The sequence below is a fragment of the Eumetopias jubatus genome, unplaced genomic scaffold (genome assembly GCF_037043125.1).
Source record: "Eumetopias jubatus isolate StellerSeaLion01/CBP00866 unplaced genomic scaffold, mEumJub1_p1.0 scaffold_4, whole genome shotgun sequence".
Classification (NCBI taxonomy): domain Eukaryota; kingdom Metazoa; phylum Chordata; class Mammalia; order Carnivora; family Otariidae; genus Eumetopias; species Eumetopias jubatus.
Genome location: NW_028274810.1, coordinates 91,073,549 through 91,089,536, shown reverse-complemented (window position 1 = coordinate 91,089,536; position 15,988 = coordinate 91,073,549). Strand labels below are relative to the sequence as shown.

The 15,988-nt window shown below is 56.8% G+C and overlaps 1 protein-coding gene across 1 annotated transcript in view; it reads right to left on the bottom strand.

Moving 5' to 3' along the window:
• Positions 1–12,370, bottom strand: part of HSPG2 (heparan sulfate proteoglycan 2) — a 97,587-nt gene extending 85,217 nt beyond the window's left edge. The window contains exon 1 of the mRNA XM_088022859.1: positions 12,308–12,370. Coding sequence (XP_087878985.1) covers positions 12,308–12,370 — 63 coding nt within the window. The remainder of the gene's footprint in view (positions 1–12,307) is intronic.
• Between the last annotated feature and the right edge of the window lie 3,618 nt (positions 12,371–15,988).

The window sequence follows — 15,988 nt, the reverse complement described above, 5'->3', positions numbered from 1 at the left end:
GGGTACAGGGAGCTGGGGGGTGGCACCGAGGGGGCCTGGAGGAGACCCAGAGAGCCTGCCAAAGCCCTGTTCTCTCCAGCCAGCCAGCCTTCTCATACATGCCCTCTTCAAGCATGTTCTTGGGATCTCCCCATGCCCCACCTCCTCCCAAATCCCCCAGCCACAGGCCCAACACCCATGGGCCACCGCTGCCCTGGTTTTACCCAAGACTAGGATTCACTTTCACTTTCTCCTAATAAAAACTATAACAGTAATAATTTCTTCCATTCCCGGGTATTAACTGTGAGCTACATACTTTCTGCACCTTGCTCCTGCTGACACCTGCAAAGTAGAGATTAGTATTCTCTCGTTTCAGATGAGGAAATGGGTGCTCAGAAAGGTGAAGTGACTTGGTCACACAGCCAGAAGCGTCAGCCAGAGTGGGGGTGAGAAGCCGAGCCCAGCGGCTCCAAAGCCCTAACCCTCACACCGCCTTCCAGCCGGGACTCCCCGGCAGGGTCTGAGCCCGGGTGAGGAGGAGCACAGGGGTTCTTCTGGGCTGGGGGCGGGGGCGGACGAGCTTGCTCACCTGGTGTATGACTGTAGGGTCTGCTCACATGGCTGGCACCAAACCACAGGGGCCTATTATGCCTAGCTCATATTTCACCCAGATCCTATGGGCCCTAAGTCTGGCCTCAGGGCCCCAGGGCCACAGGCTGGCCTGTCAATCTATGACTCCAAGACCCTCCCACCTGCTCCCCACCCCCTGCCATGTGCTTCAGAACTGGACTGCCACATTAAAGCAGGGAACACCCATGCCGCTTGCTAACATACCTTGGGTGCAACCAGTGGTTAAGGAGCTTCGAGGGCGGGCCTCCCTGCCCCTGCTGCCCAGAATAATCATTAACTGTGGCAGAGCGAAGGCAGAGAGCTGAGGCAGGAGTCCCGGCGGTGGCTGGGGTGCTGAGCAGCCTGGTACTCCAGGGGGTGGCCTGGACCACCTGGTTTACTCGGGCTGGCCACGAAAGCTCAAGGTATCACTAGGGCAGGTGGCCAGGCTGGTGCCTTGGGGGCATTTACAAGAGCCCAAGCTCTCTATTCCCTCACAACCTGTCCTGCCCTGCTCCCCTCTCAACACTGCGAAGACCCCGTAAGCGAAGAGCTGGACAGAAGAATGGACCCTGGGGCTTGGGGCCTTCTCAAAGGGCAGGGGGAGGAGGGTGCAGAACAAAACGGAGCTTCCAGGTTTACCTAGGACCAAGTACCAGAGGCAATCCTCAGAGGGGGGAAAAGAAAATCACAAAATAATGGCTCCTGTTATTTGTCGACTGTCTCCTCTGGCTGCAGATCGATATGATCTCTAATCTTCCCCCAAATCCCACCAAGAAGGTATTACCATTCCCAGCTGACAGATGAGGTTCAGAGAGGTTAAGCCACCAGCCCAGCATCACAGAGCAGTAAGTGATGGAATTAGGACAAAATTCACGGCTGTGCCTCCTGCCCATGACACTATCCCAAAGTACAACCTGCAGAGTTCAATGGAGCAGAATTAACGGACGGGGGGCTAAGAGGCCACCGAATGAGCCCCCTGAGTCCTGGCCAGAAGCCCCAGGGGTGAGAGAGCTGTCGGGGTGGGGGTGGTAAGGAGGGCACCCCTCCCCCCAATCTGGATGTACCAAGTAAAGGTGGTCCCTGGGGCTTCCAGCATCTGTCAGGGCAAGAGCTGAGCCTTCTGGAAGATGGGGGGGTGGGACCTCTTTTGGAGTGCCCAAGGGAGGAGGGTGGGACCTGCAACCCCCTCCCCCAGGAGTTCTCCATCCTGCTCCCAGAGAAGAGAATTCCCTTCAGTTGCTCAGGTGAAACCAAGGTGAGGCCCGGGCAGGCTGAAAGCTTTGATCTTATCACACATTCCTGCCCCAGCCTTCCCTTCCTGGCTCCCCACCTCCCCCCCCCCCACAAGGTGGAAACCCAGGCTGACTTAACCCTTTCCTCCACTTCCCGAAATCAAAGCCAGGCCAGGGCTGGTCTCTACCCCCTCCCCCAGAGGAGTGGGGAGAGAGGAAAGAGGGCGAAGGTGGAAAACAGGAGCTTCGGGCCCACCCTCTTTGTTCAACTCAACGTCACAGAGCCCCAAACCTGAACTCTGCGTGCAGCTTCCATTTCTTCTAAATTAAAATAATCAGGCTCAGCATAAATAGCCCCCGTGATTTTCCACACCCACGAGCTCATCTGAGACTCCCAACGAAACTGGCCTGCTCCCTTCTCCAGCCCTGTGGGTCTTCTCTCCTGCCCTAGCCCAGGGGGGCCGTGCCCCCAGGTCCCCTCCTTCCATGACGAGAATAGACTGTGAAGTAACTATTAACAAATGGGGGCTTAGACGAAGTCACAAAGACTCCAGATTTTCTCACGGAGGCCGCGAGTGGCCCAGAAAACCTCTCCCCCTGTCCCCACACCTTGTATTGACTAGTCCACCACCCAGCTGGCCTCCCCCTGAGACTATAAAGCTCCATCAACCCCCCCTCCCCCGCGCTGGTTTATTCCTAACACAGGGCCCCGGTCTAGGGCTGGCACTCCATAAATGTTTGCTGAATGAATGAATGGCCCCATCTTGCCTCTGGGGGAAATGAAGCTCAGAGAAGTCAGACGACTTGTCCTGGATCACACAGGCAGGGCCAGGGGGAGTACAGGAATCTCGTGACCCGGAATCTAATGCTCATTCACTACACATTGACAGCACCCCAGCTGTTCGCTCAGCTGCAGGTCCCCGAGGGGCACAGAGGGAGACCCATGTGGGCAGACCACTGCGGGGGGATCCCAGGCGTGCAGGCAAGGGCAGGTTAGGTGTAAGGGAGCAGGCAGCCCCTCCATCTGGTTGCCTCGTTCAGGGCCTGGCACCTGTGGGCTGGTAGCATCAGTGAAGGAAGACGTGGGATTGGTCACACGGTAGGCTCTGAAGAATGGTGTAGCACCAGCCCCTGAGAGGAAGCCAGGAGTTTTCGCCAAGAACTCAACATTCCGTTCCTCTGGGTCGGCAGGGGACCAGAGAGAAAGAAAGGAGTCCATTTTGTGGGTAGAAAAATCAAGGCCCAGGAGGGAGGGTCAGCAGTTGGCTGGCAACTGAGTGGCAGCCTGGGCCTTGACCTCCTGCCTCCTGGTCTGGCCAGGTAAAGGGTGGGGGACCGGGATGGATGTCACCTCAGCTATCTTGGTGGCTTCCTCCCATTCTTTTCCCCGTGTTAATGACTCCAGCAGCAGGCCTGGGCCTTCCTGCCCACACACTTGACAACAATGTGAATCTAGGGACAATGGGGACCGATGACTTCTGGCCCCCTGCCCCGGATGCCTTCCTCCTCCACCAGCCGAATCCTCTACGCTCTTTAGGGTTCGCTGCCTCCACAAAGTCTTCCGGGTACCTCATGCCAAATCGATCTTTTCCGTCCCTGACAATCTTCTCCTGTCTGCACTTTGAGTCGCACTGGGTGCTTATGGTTCATGGATCCAGGACCCAGAGGGTCCTGAGAGGAGAGACCCTGCCTCTCATTTCTCCCAGGAGGACTGACAGATGTGGATTCAGCTCCTACCTTCCTCTGCACCTGGCTCTGTGATCTTGGGCAAGTCACGGCTCTCCACTGAGCTGCTTCTCATGGGAAATGGGGGTATACTCCCAACTACACAGGAGAGTTGACAATGCTGATAAAACACCTAGCTCGATGGCTAGCAGACAGTAGGTCCTCAGGCAATGCATGAATGAATGGGAAAATTCCTGACTCTTCCACTGCAGAGGGATGCTCAAATGACACAGTTTGGGACTTAAATGTAGATTACACCTTCCAGCTGGGCCACATGGTTCTGTGCCTCGTATTTCACCCAGGTCCCCGTGATGGAGGTGGGTACACGGCCGGCTCCAGGCAGGCCCCGTTAGGCAAAAATTCACTAACTCCAAATGGCAAAACCTGCAGGTCCCACAGGGAGCTTGGGACCTGACTGAGAAGGATCCAGGTTCCCAAGGGTCTCAGTCCCAGGGAAAGCCAAATCCATCCACCGGGGGGAATGTCATCACTAAGTTGGGTTGGAGGCCAAGGGGCAAAAGGCATCCAAGCCTGCGAAGTAGGAACGAGATAAGCCCAAACGGCAGATGTGCAGCTTTTTCCTGTACCCTCTGCCGAGGCCAGCCCAGTCTGCCTCCTCTGTGTAGCCTGTCCCGACCATGCCAGCCCTCCCTGGCTGCCCTCTCTCTACACCCAACAGGCTGGATCCACAGAGGGAGGGATGACAGCTTTGGAGGCAGACAACGTGGGCCCCACTCCCAGCTGTGCCACATATAAGAGGGATGAATTGGGCCAGCCATGCCCCTGCTGTGCCTCAGTTTCCCCCTCTGCAAAATGGAGATAATAATGCCAACCTTGAGATTTCTGGGAGGATTATATGCAATAATGCTTGCTGGGAGAGAGCCCCGTGTGGGGTTTGGCTCCAGGTAGGGTGGTGGTTTTTAATCAAGAGAAGGCGTGGGGTGCCTGGGTGGCTCAGTCGTTAAGCGTCTGTCTTCGGCTCAGGTCATGGTCCCAGGGTCCTAGGACTGAGCCCCGCATCGGGCTCCCTGCTCCACAGGAAGCCTGCTTCTCCCTCTCCCACTCCCCCTGCTTATGTTCCCTCTCTCGCTGCGTCTCTCTCTGTCAAATAAATAAATAAAATCTTTAAAAAAAAAAAGAGAGAAGGTGTGCGTGCTCGCTGAGCATTGGCTGACGGTCTAGGTGACTGAGGTCACTGGGGAGGAGACCCTGGAGGTCCCAGGGCAGAGAAGACACTAGTCTGTCCTCAGGAAACTCCGAGGTCTCTGTTCTTCTGGCCCAAGGGTCACAGGAAGGCAAACAGCAGGAGAGGGGGAAGAGTCTGTGAAGTGACAGAGGCCACTGTGGCCAGGATTTATGAAGCCAGTATTTCAATCCATCCAGCCCAGCGAGGCATCCAAGAAGAGGCATGATCCCAGTTCCCAACTATTTGAAAACTGGAAACCGCCAAACAAGGAGAGGGGATGAGTCAGCTGGGGTGAGGAGGGGAGGCCAGCAGCAGCAGGAGGTGGGGGCCAGAGCCGGCTCCTTGGGGGTGAGTAGGGGAAGGCAGGGAAGGGAGAGGTGGGGTCAGGGACCCGGCAGTGGGTTGGGAAGGGGCCAGAGGCAGCTGGGAATTCCCAGCCCCATGCCAGGAGACCATCTGTGAGGTCACCCAAGGCCACCTCTGAAGTCCTCCCCCTGCCAAGCCCCAGGCCACCTCCCCCTCCCCACAGACCGGGACTGGGGGAAAGATGGGGAAAGAGAGGCCAGATGCGAAAAAAGCAAACACCTGGACACGACACACCCTCGTGGGGGAAGGGGCAGGTCTCTACCCAGCAGCCCAAGCCCAAGGCACAGGGTGGAGAGACGGGTCACCAGGCACTCGTGTGTCTCTTTCCCTTCGCCCCGCTGCTTCTCTGTGAGCCCACAGGGGTCAGAGTAAAGAGCTGTGCAGCCCCACCAACCCTGGCAACTGACCTGCTATAGGCTCCCTCGGGACCTCCCTGGACAAGGTCTTATCTCCTCCAGTGCGGGCCTGAAGGACGACGGGGCTGGGATGGGGTCCCAGGAAGCCCCCGCGCCATATCCATTAAGATGCGGGAACATCCTTTCTGCCCCCGTGGGAGCTACTTGGCCACGCCTCTTGTTGCTCAGAGCCCACCAACTGCACACATCTGGGAAGGGGACAGCGCGTCCACAGGCTTCAGCCTTTCCCAGGCCACACCCTGGGGTGTGCCCCCCTCCTGCTCCCCCACCAGGAAGGAGCAATCAGAGTGGAAGGGTGGACTCTGTCCTGCAGCTGTGGGCGCAGTGGGGGCAGGGGGCAGTGACAGATCGGATGCAGTTACAACCAGCGCACTTGGACTGCGCGCGAGAGAAGCGACGGCTTTCTTCTGCACGGTCATTCACTCCACAAGCCCAGCGCGGGGCCCGGGGCAGTGGTTTGCAGCAGTTTTGATCAGGAGAAGGCGTGCGGTGCTGGGCCCTCGGGACCCTTAGTCAAATTTATCACTCTGGCCTTGTCCTCAGCAGGAACAGTTCTCACAGAACAGCCACCACTTTTCAAACACCTATTACATTTCACACACTGAACGAGGTGCACCTGCAGGGTCTCATAGTCCACCGGGGAAATGGGCATCATGATCCCTATTTATAACTGAGGCTCAGAGACACAGAGCAACTTGCCCAAGGTCACATGGCCAGTTGGGGCCGCGCTAAGACGTGAAGGCAGGGCCCTTTGAGCTCACACTTTCCCTTGATCACGGTGCCCGAGAAAGGGCTCTGAGTCCAGTGAGGAAACAGACAAGTGGAAGACAGCAGTGTGGGCGCCCCGGCTTATGCCACATTCTCCAGGTCTCCGCAGAGAGCAGTGGCTGGGACCAAAGCAGCCCCTTCTCAATCCTCAGCAAGGAGCCCGGGCCTTCTTGGCCTGCTGGCTTCTCCAACACCATTAATATATTCACTTGATAAATGTTCACCTACTGTTGCCTAGCACCAGGCAAACTGCAATGAACAAAATTCTGAGTCCATGTCCTCGTGGAGCTTCCCTGCTACACTAGGGGGAAGACAGTACGTTCTAAATAACACATAAACACCTAAGCATGAGCTCAGGCTGTGGGGTCCTCAGGGGCCAGTGCCTGCAGCTCCTTAGGATGCACATTTGGCAAGACCCCCCCCCCCCCCGCACCCACTTCACAGGCCAGTGTAGAGGCCCCGGCTTGGTCCAATGCTGCCCCCATCCCTAGGCCTCCCCCTCCAACACCTCCCGGAATTTTTCCAACTTAATTAGCGTCTGCTCCACCCTTCCGGATGCTCATGTCACAAACCGTGGAGACTTCCCTGACTCCTCTCTTTCTGTCCCACCCCATACCCGATCGACCCATCCGCAAATTCCGTCAGTCCTAACTTCAAAATATCTTCAGGAATCAACCGCTTCTTCCCACCTCCCTCGCCCTGGTATGAGTTCCCCTTGTCTCGGGCCGGGATCTCTCAGCTTGCTTGCTTTTGCCCTTGACCTTCCACATCCTCTTCTCTGCACAGCAACTATAGTGACCTCTTATCTCACTCAGAAGCAAATCCAAAGACCTTCCCATGGCCAAGGCGCAGCACTTGGACCATGCTCCCCCCTCACTCACCCTGCTCCAAACACACGGGCCTCCTTGTTTTCCGCGGATATGCCGGACACCCCGGGCCCTTGCACTAGCTGGTTCCCTCTGCTTGGAGTGCCCTGTCCCCCCCTAGGCATCTGTAGGGCTCACACCCTCACTTCTTCAGATGCTTCCGTTCAAGTATCATCTCCTCAGAGGCTTTTCCTGACTGCCCCATCCCACCTCATCATTGTCCCCACTCTCCTGCCCGCTTCATCTCTCCTCGTGAGCACTTACGGCTCTCTGACGTACCGTCCTCCCGACATACCGACATACCGTCCTCCCGCACTAGCTCTAATGCAAGTGATGTGAGGGGAGGGAGCCTGACTTGTTCCCTGCCATGACCTCAGCACCTAGAACAAGGTCAGGCACTTAGAAGATATTCAATAAATACCTGTTGAATGAATTTTACGTCTAACACGCACCTAACACTCCAGTTTGTGGAATATTTAATCACATCCATCACTGGTCCATTCATTCATTCACCACACACTGTGGGCCTTTGTGCACCAGATGCCCCCCTCTAAAAATCCAGAGCAACAGAGAAACAGGGTGCCCTCCTCTGTGCCTCAGGGAAAGGACTCTGGTAGGTAGCCAGGAGCTGTCCTAAGGACACCTCAGGGATGCCATAGGGATGCTCTAAGGTCCCTGCAACCCTGGCGCAGGTGGGCATAGGGAAAACAGGGGAGGGGGGGTTCTGGGGGCAGCTGACACTTGAAGGCCCCACATTCCCAGGCCTCAAAGAGCCACCTTGTTCCCAGGGCTTTGGGGCTTTGGTGATGGTGCTCCTAGCCCAGCCACCCCCAACAGCCACAAGCCCCTCCCTCCCAAGGCCACTATTGACACGGACCCAACCCAAGGCCAGCAGTGAGGCTGGCGGCTCCCCACGAAGTGAGTTCCACACATTCTTCTAGGTTTCAGTCAGCCAGCTCTGGGCACTGGGGCAGCTGGCAGGCCCCGGCTGGGCCCCGGGAGCAGGAGGGGGCAGCAGGGCCAAAGGGGCCAAGGCCTGGGTGGGGGCAACATTCCAGCAGGGCTAGGATCCTCAGCCCAACCTCCCCCTTCCTGGAAGAAGGGAGATGGGGGCAAGGCCAGGGTGGGCCCTGGGAGGAGCGGGCACTGTGTTCGTCACATCTTTGGGAGGCTGCTGGGGGATGGAGTCAAGTTCACCCATTCTTTCCCTAGCCTGATCCCTCACAGCTGGGATGGATTGGGGAGGGGGGCCACAGGCCAGACCTGAGAGCCCTTCCCACACGTCCCAAGTTGTGAAGGGTCCAGAACCTACAGGTCTGGCCTCCAAGTAGCCTCTGAATCATGGCTCTCTGTCTCTCCACATCTTGGGCGGCCCCTCCTACTCCCCCTCCTAGGAGTCTCCCCACAAGGCCAAGCAGCCTTGAAGCCTCTGCAGACTCACCCTAAACCTTGAGCCCCCAGGGGAAAACCAGGGGAACCTAGTGAGGGCTCTAAGCACAGCGGCTAGCCTTTCTTCCCCCTTACTCCCCACTGAAAGCCCTGGGATTAATTCAACCATCTACAGGATCTCAGGGAATATTTGATGAGGAAATTAACAAACCTACAAATAAACAGGTGATCCTACAAATGGCTGCCCTGGAGTTAGGTCTTTCGAGGCTCCCGCCAGGACAGGCATCCCCAGGATGTCCTCTGCTTAGAGAATGGGGACCATATCAGGAGCTACGGCTTAATGCATTCAACAGATAATGTTGACTGAGCACTTACTACCTGCCAGATGCTAAAGATACAGCAGCAGCGAACAAAAACACACAAGGTCCTGCTCTTGTGGAGCTTAAATTCGGGGGGGGGGGTTAGGGGAGAGATAAATAAATAAACGAATACTTATCAGATAGTAAGAAGGAAAAAATAAAGCAGTCTAAGGGGACAGAGAATGTTGGGCAGAGTAGTCAGGGACTTAAAAGAAGGGAGGCAGAGGTTCACATAGATATTTGAGGGACAAACGTTCTAGGTAGAAGGAACAGAAGATGCAAAGGCCCTGGGGTGGGAGTGTGTTTGGCATCTTCAAGAAACAAAGACCCATGTAGCTGAAGTGAGCAAGGGGAAAGATGGCAAGAGGAGAGATTTGAGAGGGAGCGGGGGAGGCCGGATCCCAAAGGGCCTTGTGGGCCATATTAGGTCAGGGGCTTGAGTCTGATTGTGAGCAACAGGGGGAATGCAAGGGAGGATCTGAGCAGGGGAATGACATGTGAGAATTTGTTGAGAAACTTTGTGCCTGGCAAACAGTGGCACTCAATAAATGTGAACCGTCCACATTATTTTGTCATCATCTGGCCTGGTACCCCAGGACCTCCCTCCCTACCACTCCAAGCCCTAAACCCAGTCACCTTCTGCCACCTTCCTTCCACTCCTCTCCCCAGCTGCGCCTCAGACCCACAGATCCCAACATGCCTGTGCTCAGCCGGAGAACAGGCCTGGGCCAAGCCAGGTGGGGGCCGCTACTCCCCAGACATAGGAAGCTGGGCCTAGTGTATGGGGAGGGGGTCCACCTCTGCCCCTTCCAGCCTCCACCTCCCTCTATGGCCTGTGGCCCTCCCTCCAGAAGTCCCCAAGGCACACTCACAAGCACACACACCCCCCCCCAAGCGGGTCTGGAGTAAGAAGGGCTGGGGACTGGGGGCCATGGGGGTGGGCAGGGCAGCCAGTTATGTCCAGGGGAGGGCTGAGGGCGCGCTGCCCCTGAGGAAAGGGGAGGCTCCTCCAGCTTCTCCATTTCCCATCCGCCCACAGCCTCCCTAGTGAGAAAACCCAGCCAAGGCAGGAAACAGGTATCTCAGCGACTTCCCTCCTCAGCCCTGAAAAACACCGTAATCGTGGCAGCCCCCTCAAGATTCCTGTCTCCTGGCAGGGCTGGCCCCAAGAAAGGAAGGGCTAAGGCCCCAGCAGGAAGAAAAGGGATCAGCAGGCCAAGGCAGGCACTGAGTCACCCAGGCCTGGCCCCCACCCCCAGCAAGCCTCGCCACCTCCTCTGAACTGAAATTACTCCCACACTTAATCACAGACCACTGCTTCTCTGTCTCCTGCCCCCAGTGAGGTCTTGAGCTTCCTAAGGACCACCCTACCTTCCTCTTCTGTCCTCTATTGGCTTGTGGATGTGAACCAAAGGGCAGAAAAGATAAAGGGCAGCGGGTGAGCAGGAGCCCAAGGCTTGCTGGGGCACTGGGCTAGGAACCTGATGTCACTGAAAACGTACAATAAACTTCTTATTACCCCATTTTACAGATGTGGAAACTGAGGCCCAGGAAGAAGAAATGGCCCCAGATCAGGCTCGAAAATGACAGAGCTGGGATTCAGACTTCTTGGGTCCAAGCTCTTTCTAGCTCTCCACCATCAGCCTGGGGTGGGACACACCGAAGACCTCGATGTGGTTGCTGAGGAGACTCTATAATCCTACAGGATTGGAACTGCCTGTTTACACATCTCAGTTCTGGGAAAGCAAAGACAGGAACTGTTCTTGCTCACTTATAAACCCCAGCCCCTAGCACAGTGCCAGATGCACTGGTACACAGTAGGTGCTTAGCAATATCTGCCGAATGAAGGAACCCCAGAACTCCCACTGACTGTCATGGAATGCTGCTCAATGAAGATATTTTGAATGAACAAGTGAGTGAAATGATTGGCTGCAGTCTGGAATTTCTGTGGACATTCCTCCTGTACACAGCAAATAACTCCACCCTTCTCCTCACTCTGGCCACAGTAGGACCCAGCATCCAGGAGCTCCTCAGCAGGGGGCAGAGCTGGGGGAGTTTCAGAAAAGGAAGACATCCCATGTGCTACGTTGGTGCCTACTTTTTGGAAAAGTAAAGATCAAGTTTGGATCAAGACTGAGAAGCAACTGGATGGGCCCTGCTGGACTTGCTGGGGTGAGAGGCTGAGAGAGGGGATTAAGGAACCTATGCAGATGGGGAGTGGGGGAGGAGAGGTTCTAGGTGGGCCAGGAAAGAGAGCTGAGGGGTCAGGTCTGGGGTGGGGGTTCAGGAGTGACTCAAGAGGGCAGAGGTGAGACACAGCCGGCCAGGCGAGAACAGGGATTCAGTCACTGGGTAAACACTGGCTTAGAGAAAAGTTCCTCTCTTGGCTCTGAGAAGGGGGTGGAGGGCGGGGGTAGGGACAGGGACCGCCTAGGACCACCTCAAAGACGGTGGGGGTGGGCTCTGTGGTTCACCAGGGCAGACCCAGCTCCTCAGATGTGCCCCCACCCACATCTGCCACCAGCTGCCTGCCCACTGACCCTGCCCCGCCCTTCTCAAGTTCACTCAGGTCCTCAGAGCCTCTCCCTGGTCAAGCATTCTTTTTCTCCGCATGGGCCCATCCAAGCTCAGAGCAGGGAAGTGGGCTGTAGTGGCAGGCTCCCCCTGCACCTGAGGACCCCGGAAGAGGAGAGCTAGGAAACAGACCTAGGTCCGGTACCAGGTACTTCCTCGCGCCTTCCATGCAGTCCTGCCAACCAGCTTCCAGCTCTATACTTTGAGACCATGCATTTTGAGTTCCCTTTGGGCTTGCCCGAGGTCACATAGCTACTCAGTGAGGAGCAGGGATGGATTCAAGTCCTAGACTGTAGGACCCCGGAGCCCGTGGGTGTTCCACACAAACCTCAGTTGTGTCCGGAATGGATTTTTACTTGTGCCTGCCTGGTTACTAGCTCCCCAAGGGGCCGGACGGCCTGGTAAAGTTCCAGTGAGGATTGATAGGCTCCCCATCACCAGTGAATTCCTCCTTTCCAAGTTGGCACAGAAAGGGGTGCCCTTGCCCGGCCAAGTTCCCGCCCTGCTCGAAGTTTCTCCGCCTGGTCCCCAGGAATGGCAGGCCGGGCCGTGCCTAGCGCGACTGGAGACTCAGCAACGTGGCCGGGCGACCCACGGGCTCTCACGAGGGCCGGCCCCGCCTCCGGCCCCACGCAGGGTTCCCTGGGCGCCCCCCCAGACAGCCCCACGGTGGAGGGTGGCGCCCGCTCGTGCCGGCCTGGGGTCCCTGGCGGGCGCCCCCGTCCCGGGCCAGAGTCCCAGCCAAGTTGGCTGGCCCGGCGAGCGGGGCCCGGGGCGTCCCCCGCCACCACCCCCCCCCGCCACCACCACCCCCCCCGCCGCCCCGCACACTCACCGCTAGCAGCCGCCCGTGCAGCAGCAGCGCCAGCAGCAGCGCGCCCGCCGCCCGCTGTCCCATGGCCCGGCCGGCTCCGCTCGCTCTCTCGCTCGGCGCCTGCCCGCAGTCGCCCGCTCGCCAGCCTGCGGAGTCCTCGGGACGGCGCGGCCCGCTCCCGCCGCCCCCACCCCTCCGGCCGCCCGCCCCTCCCCGCCCCGCTCCGCCCCGCTCCGCCCTCGCGGCCGTCCGCTCCGCCCCCGGGCGCCGGGCCCCGCCCCCGGACCGCCCCGCGGCGGCAGGCCCCGCCCCTCGGGCCGCCCCCGGACCGCCGGCGCCGCAAGCCCGAGCCCGAGCCGGCAGCGCAGCCAACTGGGCCTTTGTCTGGGTCCCCCCAACCCCCTCGGCGCGGGCCGCGGCCCAGCCCGGCTCCCCGCCAAACCCGGCCTGGAGTGTGGGATGGGACGGGGCCGGAGCCCTGCGCGCGGGCCCCCGCCGCCCCTCCCCGCACACGCGACCCCGGTACAAGCCCCTCTCCGTCCATGCGACCCCGGCACGGACCCACACTTGCTCACACCCCCTTTCTCACTCGGGCCGCGAGAGCTCCCCACGCTCTCACACACAAGGACTGCACACGCGCACCTGGGACGCTCACACTCACGCCACGCTGGTCTCCCCACGACCTTTCACACTTGCGCCCTCACCCCCAACAGGCACACACCAACAGACTTCACCCACTCAGGCACACACTTGATCAGTCTTCCAAAGTGTCACCCTGCAGGTGACACAGCTGGCACGACTTTCACACACTGAGCTGCTCACTTTCCTATTCGCATTTTTACACAGAATCACAAGTATGAATCCCCAGACCCGAAGCGTCAGGACGTGTTTTCACACACAAATTCCACACAGGCGCTTCCCTTTCACACACAGGGGGACGTTTGTTCCCGCACATGCTGGCCTGTCTTTTTTACATTTTCTCCCGCACTAACCGCAGCGCCTTACAGTGCGCACTCGAGAGTGAACTGAACTGGCCCTCACACGCACCATTTTCCCCGTAAACCACTCACAAACCAACTTGGATGGACATAAATCACAGCCCGGGTGCCAGAGACACACAGCTCGCACACGCAGGCCCAGACACAGACCCCACCAAAGCCCCAGTCACAGATGCTTGGGTGGGAAATCCCAGTCCCTGATGATCCACCTCTGACACAGACCCACAAACCGCACACTTGGCCATGCCACTGGGCCTCTCCGCCTGCGCTCGGGTCTCCGTTCTGCCTGAAAATTTCCAGGGCAACCCAGGCTGATGGGTGGAGAGAAAACTGGCGTGTGTGTGCGTGTGTGCATGTAGCTTAGAGGAAAACCTTTTGAGTAATGATAGAGGGAGGAGAAAAAAACCTGAAGTTTCCATTGTTTCTTGTGAGAGTTGCTAGGTTCCAGAGACTCAGGGCTGGGTTTGAGGCCAGGAGTGAGGTGAGCTGTGGACAGAGGGAAATGCCCAGTTAATTGGGCGGCACCAGGCCGGGCTCCGGAAGGCATGTTCCCTGTGATAGGGGCCTGCAGGCTCCCGGGCACTCTGTGGCCTCCCAGGCACAGGGAGGAATTGAGAGACTGCTGGCATCCTGACCTGCATCCCGGAGAGATGCTCCATCCCCAAAAGATTGGGTTCTTCACCCTGTGGGGCATATTTCTGGGGGACGAGCTCAGAGCTGTAAGGGGCAACTCCCTGGCTCCAACCCAGATGCCAGGCATAACACTGAGTAAGGGCTGTTACTGCTCCAAACAGGGAGATACGGGTAGACAGAAGAGGGACATCTGATCTTGGCCCTGAGTGAACCCCTAATCTGGTGGGAGGCAAGGGGCAGTCCCTATCCTCACGTTGTTCTCAGTCCGATGGAGAATCCTGCCTCTACCACCTCGCTGTGCAACCTTGAACAAATTAGTCAACCTTTCGATGCCTCAGTCTCATCGTCTAGAAAATAGGAAAAGGAGAATAATACTAAGACCTCTCTCACAGTGTTGTTGAGGACTAAGATGAATTAATATGTTTTGTTTTTTTTTTTAAAGAACAGTTTCAGGCACATAGGAAGCACTCAATAAAGGGTACCATTTCTCCTACTGCTGTCTCTGGGTGAGCTCCCAATCTGAAGAGAGGGACACTTGTGCCCTCAGGGGCTCTAGTCTGTTGGAGGAGCAGCTTCTGCACCCAGTGTGTTGCTCCTAATCTGAAGGCAAGATGCAGCCTTCACCCCATTGGACCTCCAGTCTGGTGGGTGAGCGCAGCCTGGCGCTGGGGAAACTCCCTCTCTGATGAAGAAGGCTACAAAACTCCACTGACTTCAGAGTTGGAAGGTGGCCAGCCTCGGTGGCAGGATTTTTCCAAGGCCTTGCCTGTCTGTGGAGGGTCAGCATCCGTAACAAATCACATTTTGTGAGCTGCCTCGGTGTCTTTTCCCCACCTCGGGCCCTTTAAGTCCCAGAGCTTTGGCTTCTTGGATGATTTGCTCATGAGCAAAGGGAAAAGGGGAACAAGCAGCCCTTTGTAGATGTCTGGTCAAGACTAAACCCAAGCTATAAGTCTTGCTTACTAAAAGAGGTTGGGGAGAGAGATGGTAAAGTTGACTGGAGACTGGAAGGAGCTGGGCTGACACAGAGGGCAGAAAAATATGGCCTGTCCAGAAAGTCTTCCAGAGTAGCTCCACCCACCCTGAGGATTGGTCATCCACCTATTTATTCTGCATCCTTTCCTTCCCACTAAGGGATTTGGCCAGCTCTGTTTTCTTTTGCAGTCCTTGATATCTTTAGTAAATGTTCTCAAGTTGCTTTGTCTAGGATCTGGCTATCTCCTCATATGGCTTCGAAGAGAAGCAGAGGCAGGGCTTTTGGGCTTTGCTGAGTCTTGGAGGCGCCTGTAATCGCACTGTATGTACTCATAGCTCAGGGTGCTCGTCATCCCCTTGGAGAGAAACAATTCAAGTCTTGCACAAGTTGCCTTAGATAAGGAGAGACAACAAGAGTTTGGATAGGTAAGAGCAGCGAAACAATCTGGCTTCTACGAAACAGGAGTTGGGTGCCTTCTGGAATCAGTGGCCAGAGTGTGTGGGTCCTCTTGTTTGCCACTCAAAAATTGACAGGACTCAGCTTTTCCTGGCTTCCACTTCCACTCCAAATCTTTTCTCTGCCTCAGAGCTTCTCACTTGTTTCACCTTCCTTCCTTCCTTCCTTCCTTCCTTCCTTCCTTCCTTCCTTCAGAGCTGCAGTGAATGGTTGGGTAGGTTGTTCACTGAACAAAAGTATGCACCGCCAAGTGGGCCCGGCTTTGGGACTATCTGCCCCGAGGGGGGACCTTTTGCTCATTTAAGCAAAGGCACCGTATGGGCTCACTGTGGACTTTCATTCAATTATGAAATTAATTTCATTATGAAATTATGGAATTAATTAATTTCATTCAATTATGAAATAAACACCTACTTTGTACAAAGATGCCAATGCCTGTGTGGGCAAACAGATGCTGGCAGGGTAAGGATATGTCCTTGGGTGAGAATGTGGAACAGGAAAATTGGTACTGAAAGGGGGTGGAGATGGAAGAGAGGAAACTTGGAGGTGATATGAAGAAGAGGAGAACACAGGCCTAAGCAAGCAGTGAAAGTTCCTATGGAGAGGGAGAGGGCCCTCCAGGTCTGGCAAGATCTAGTC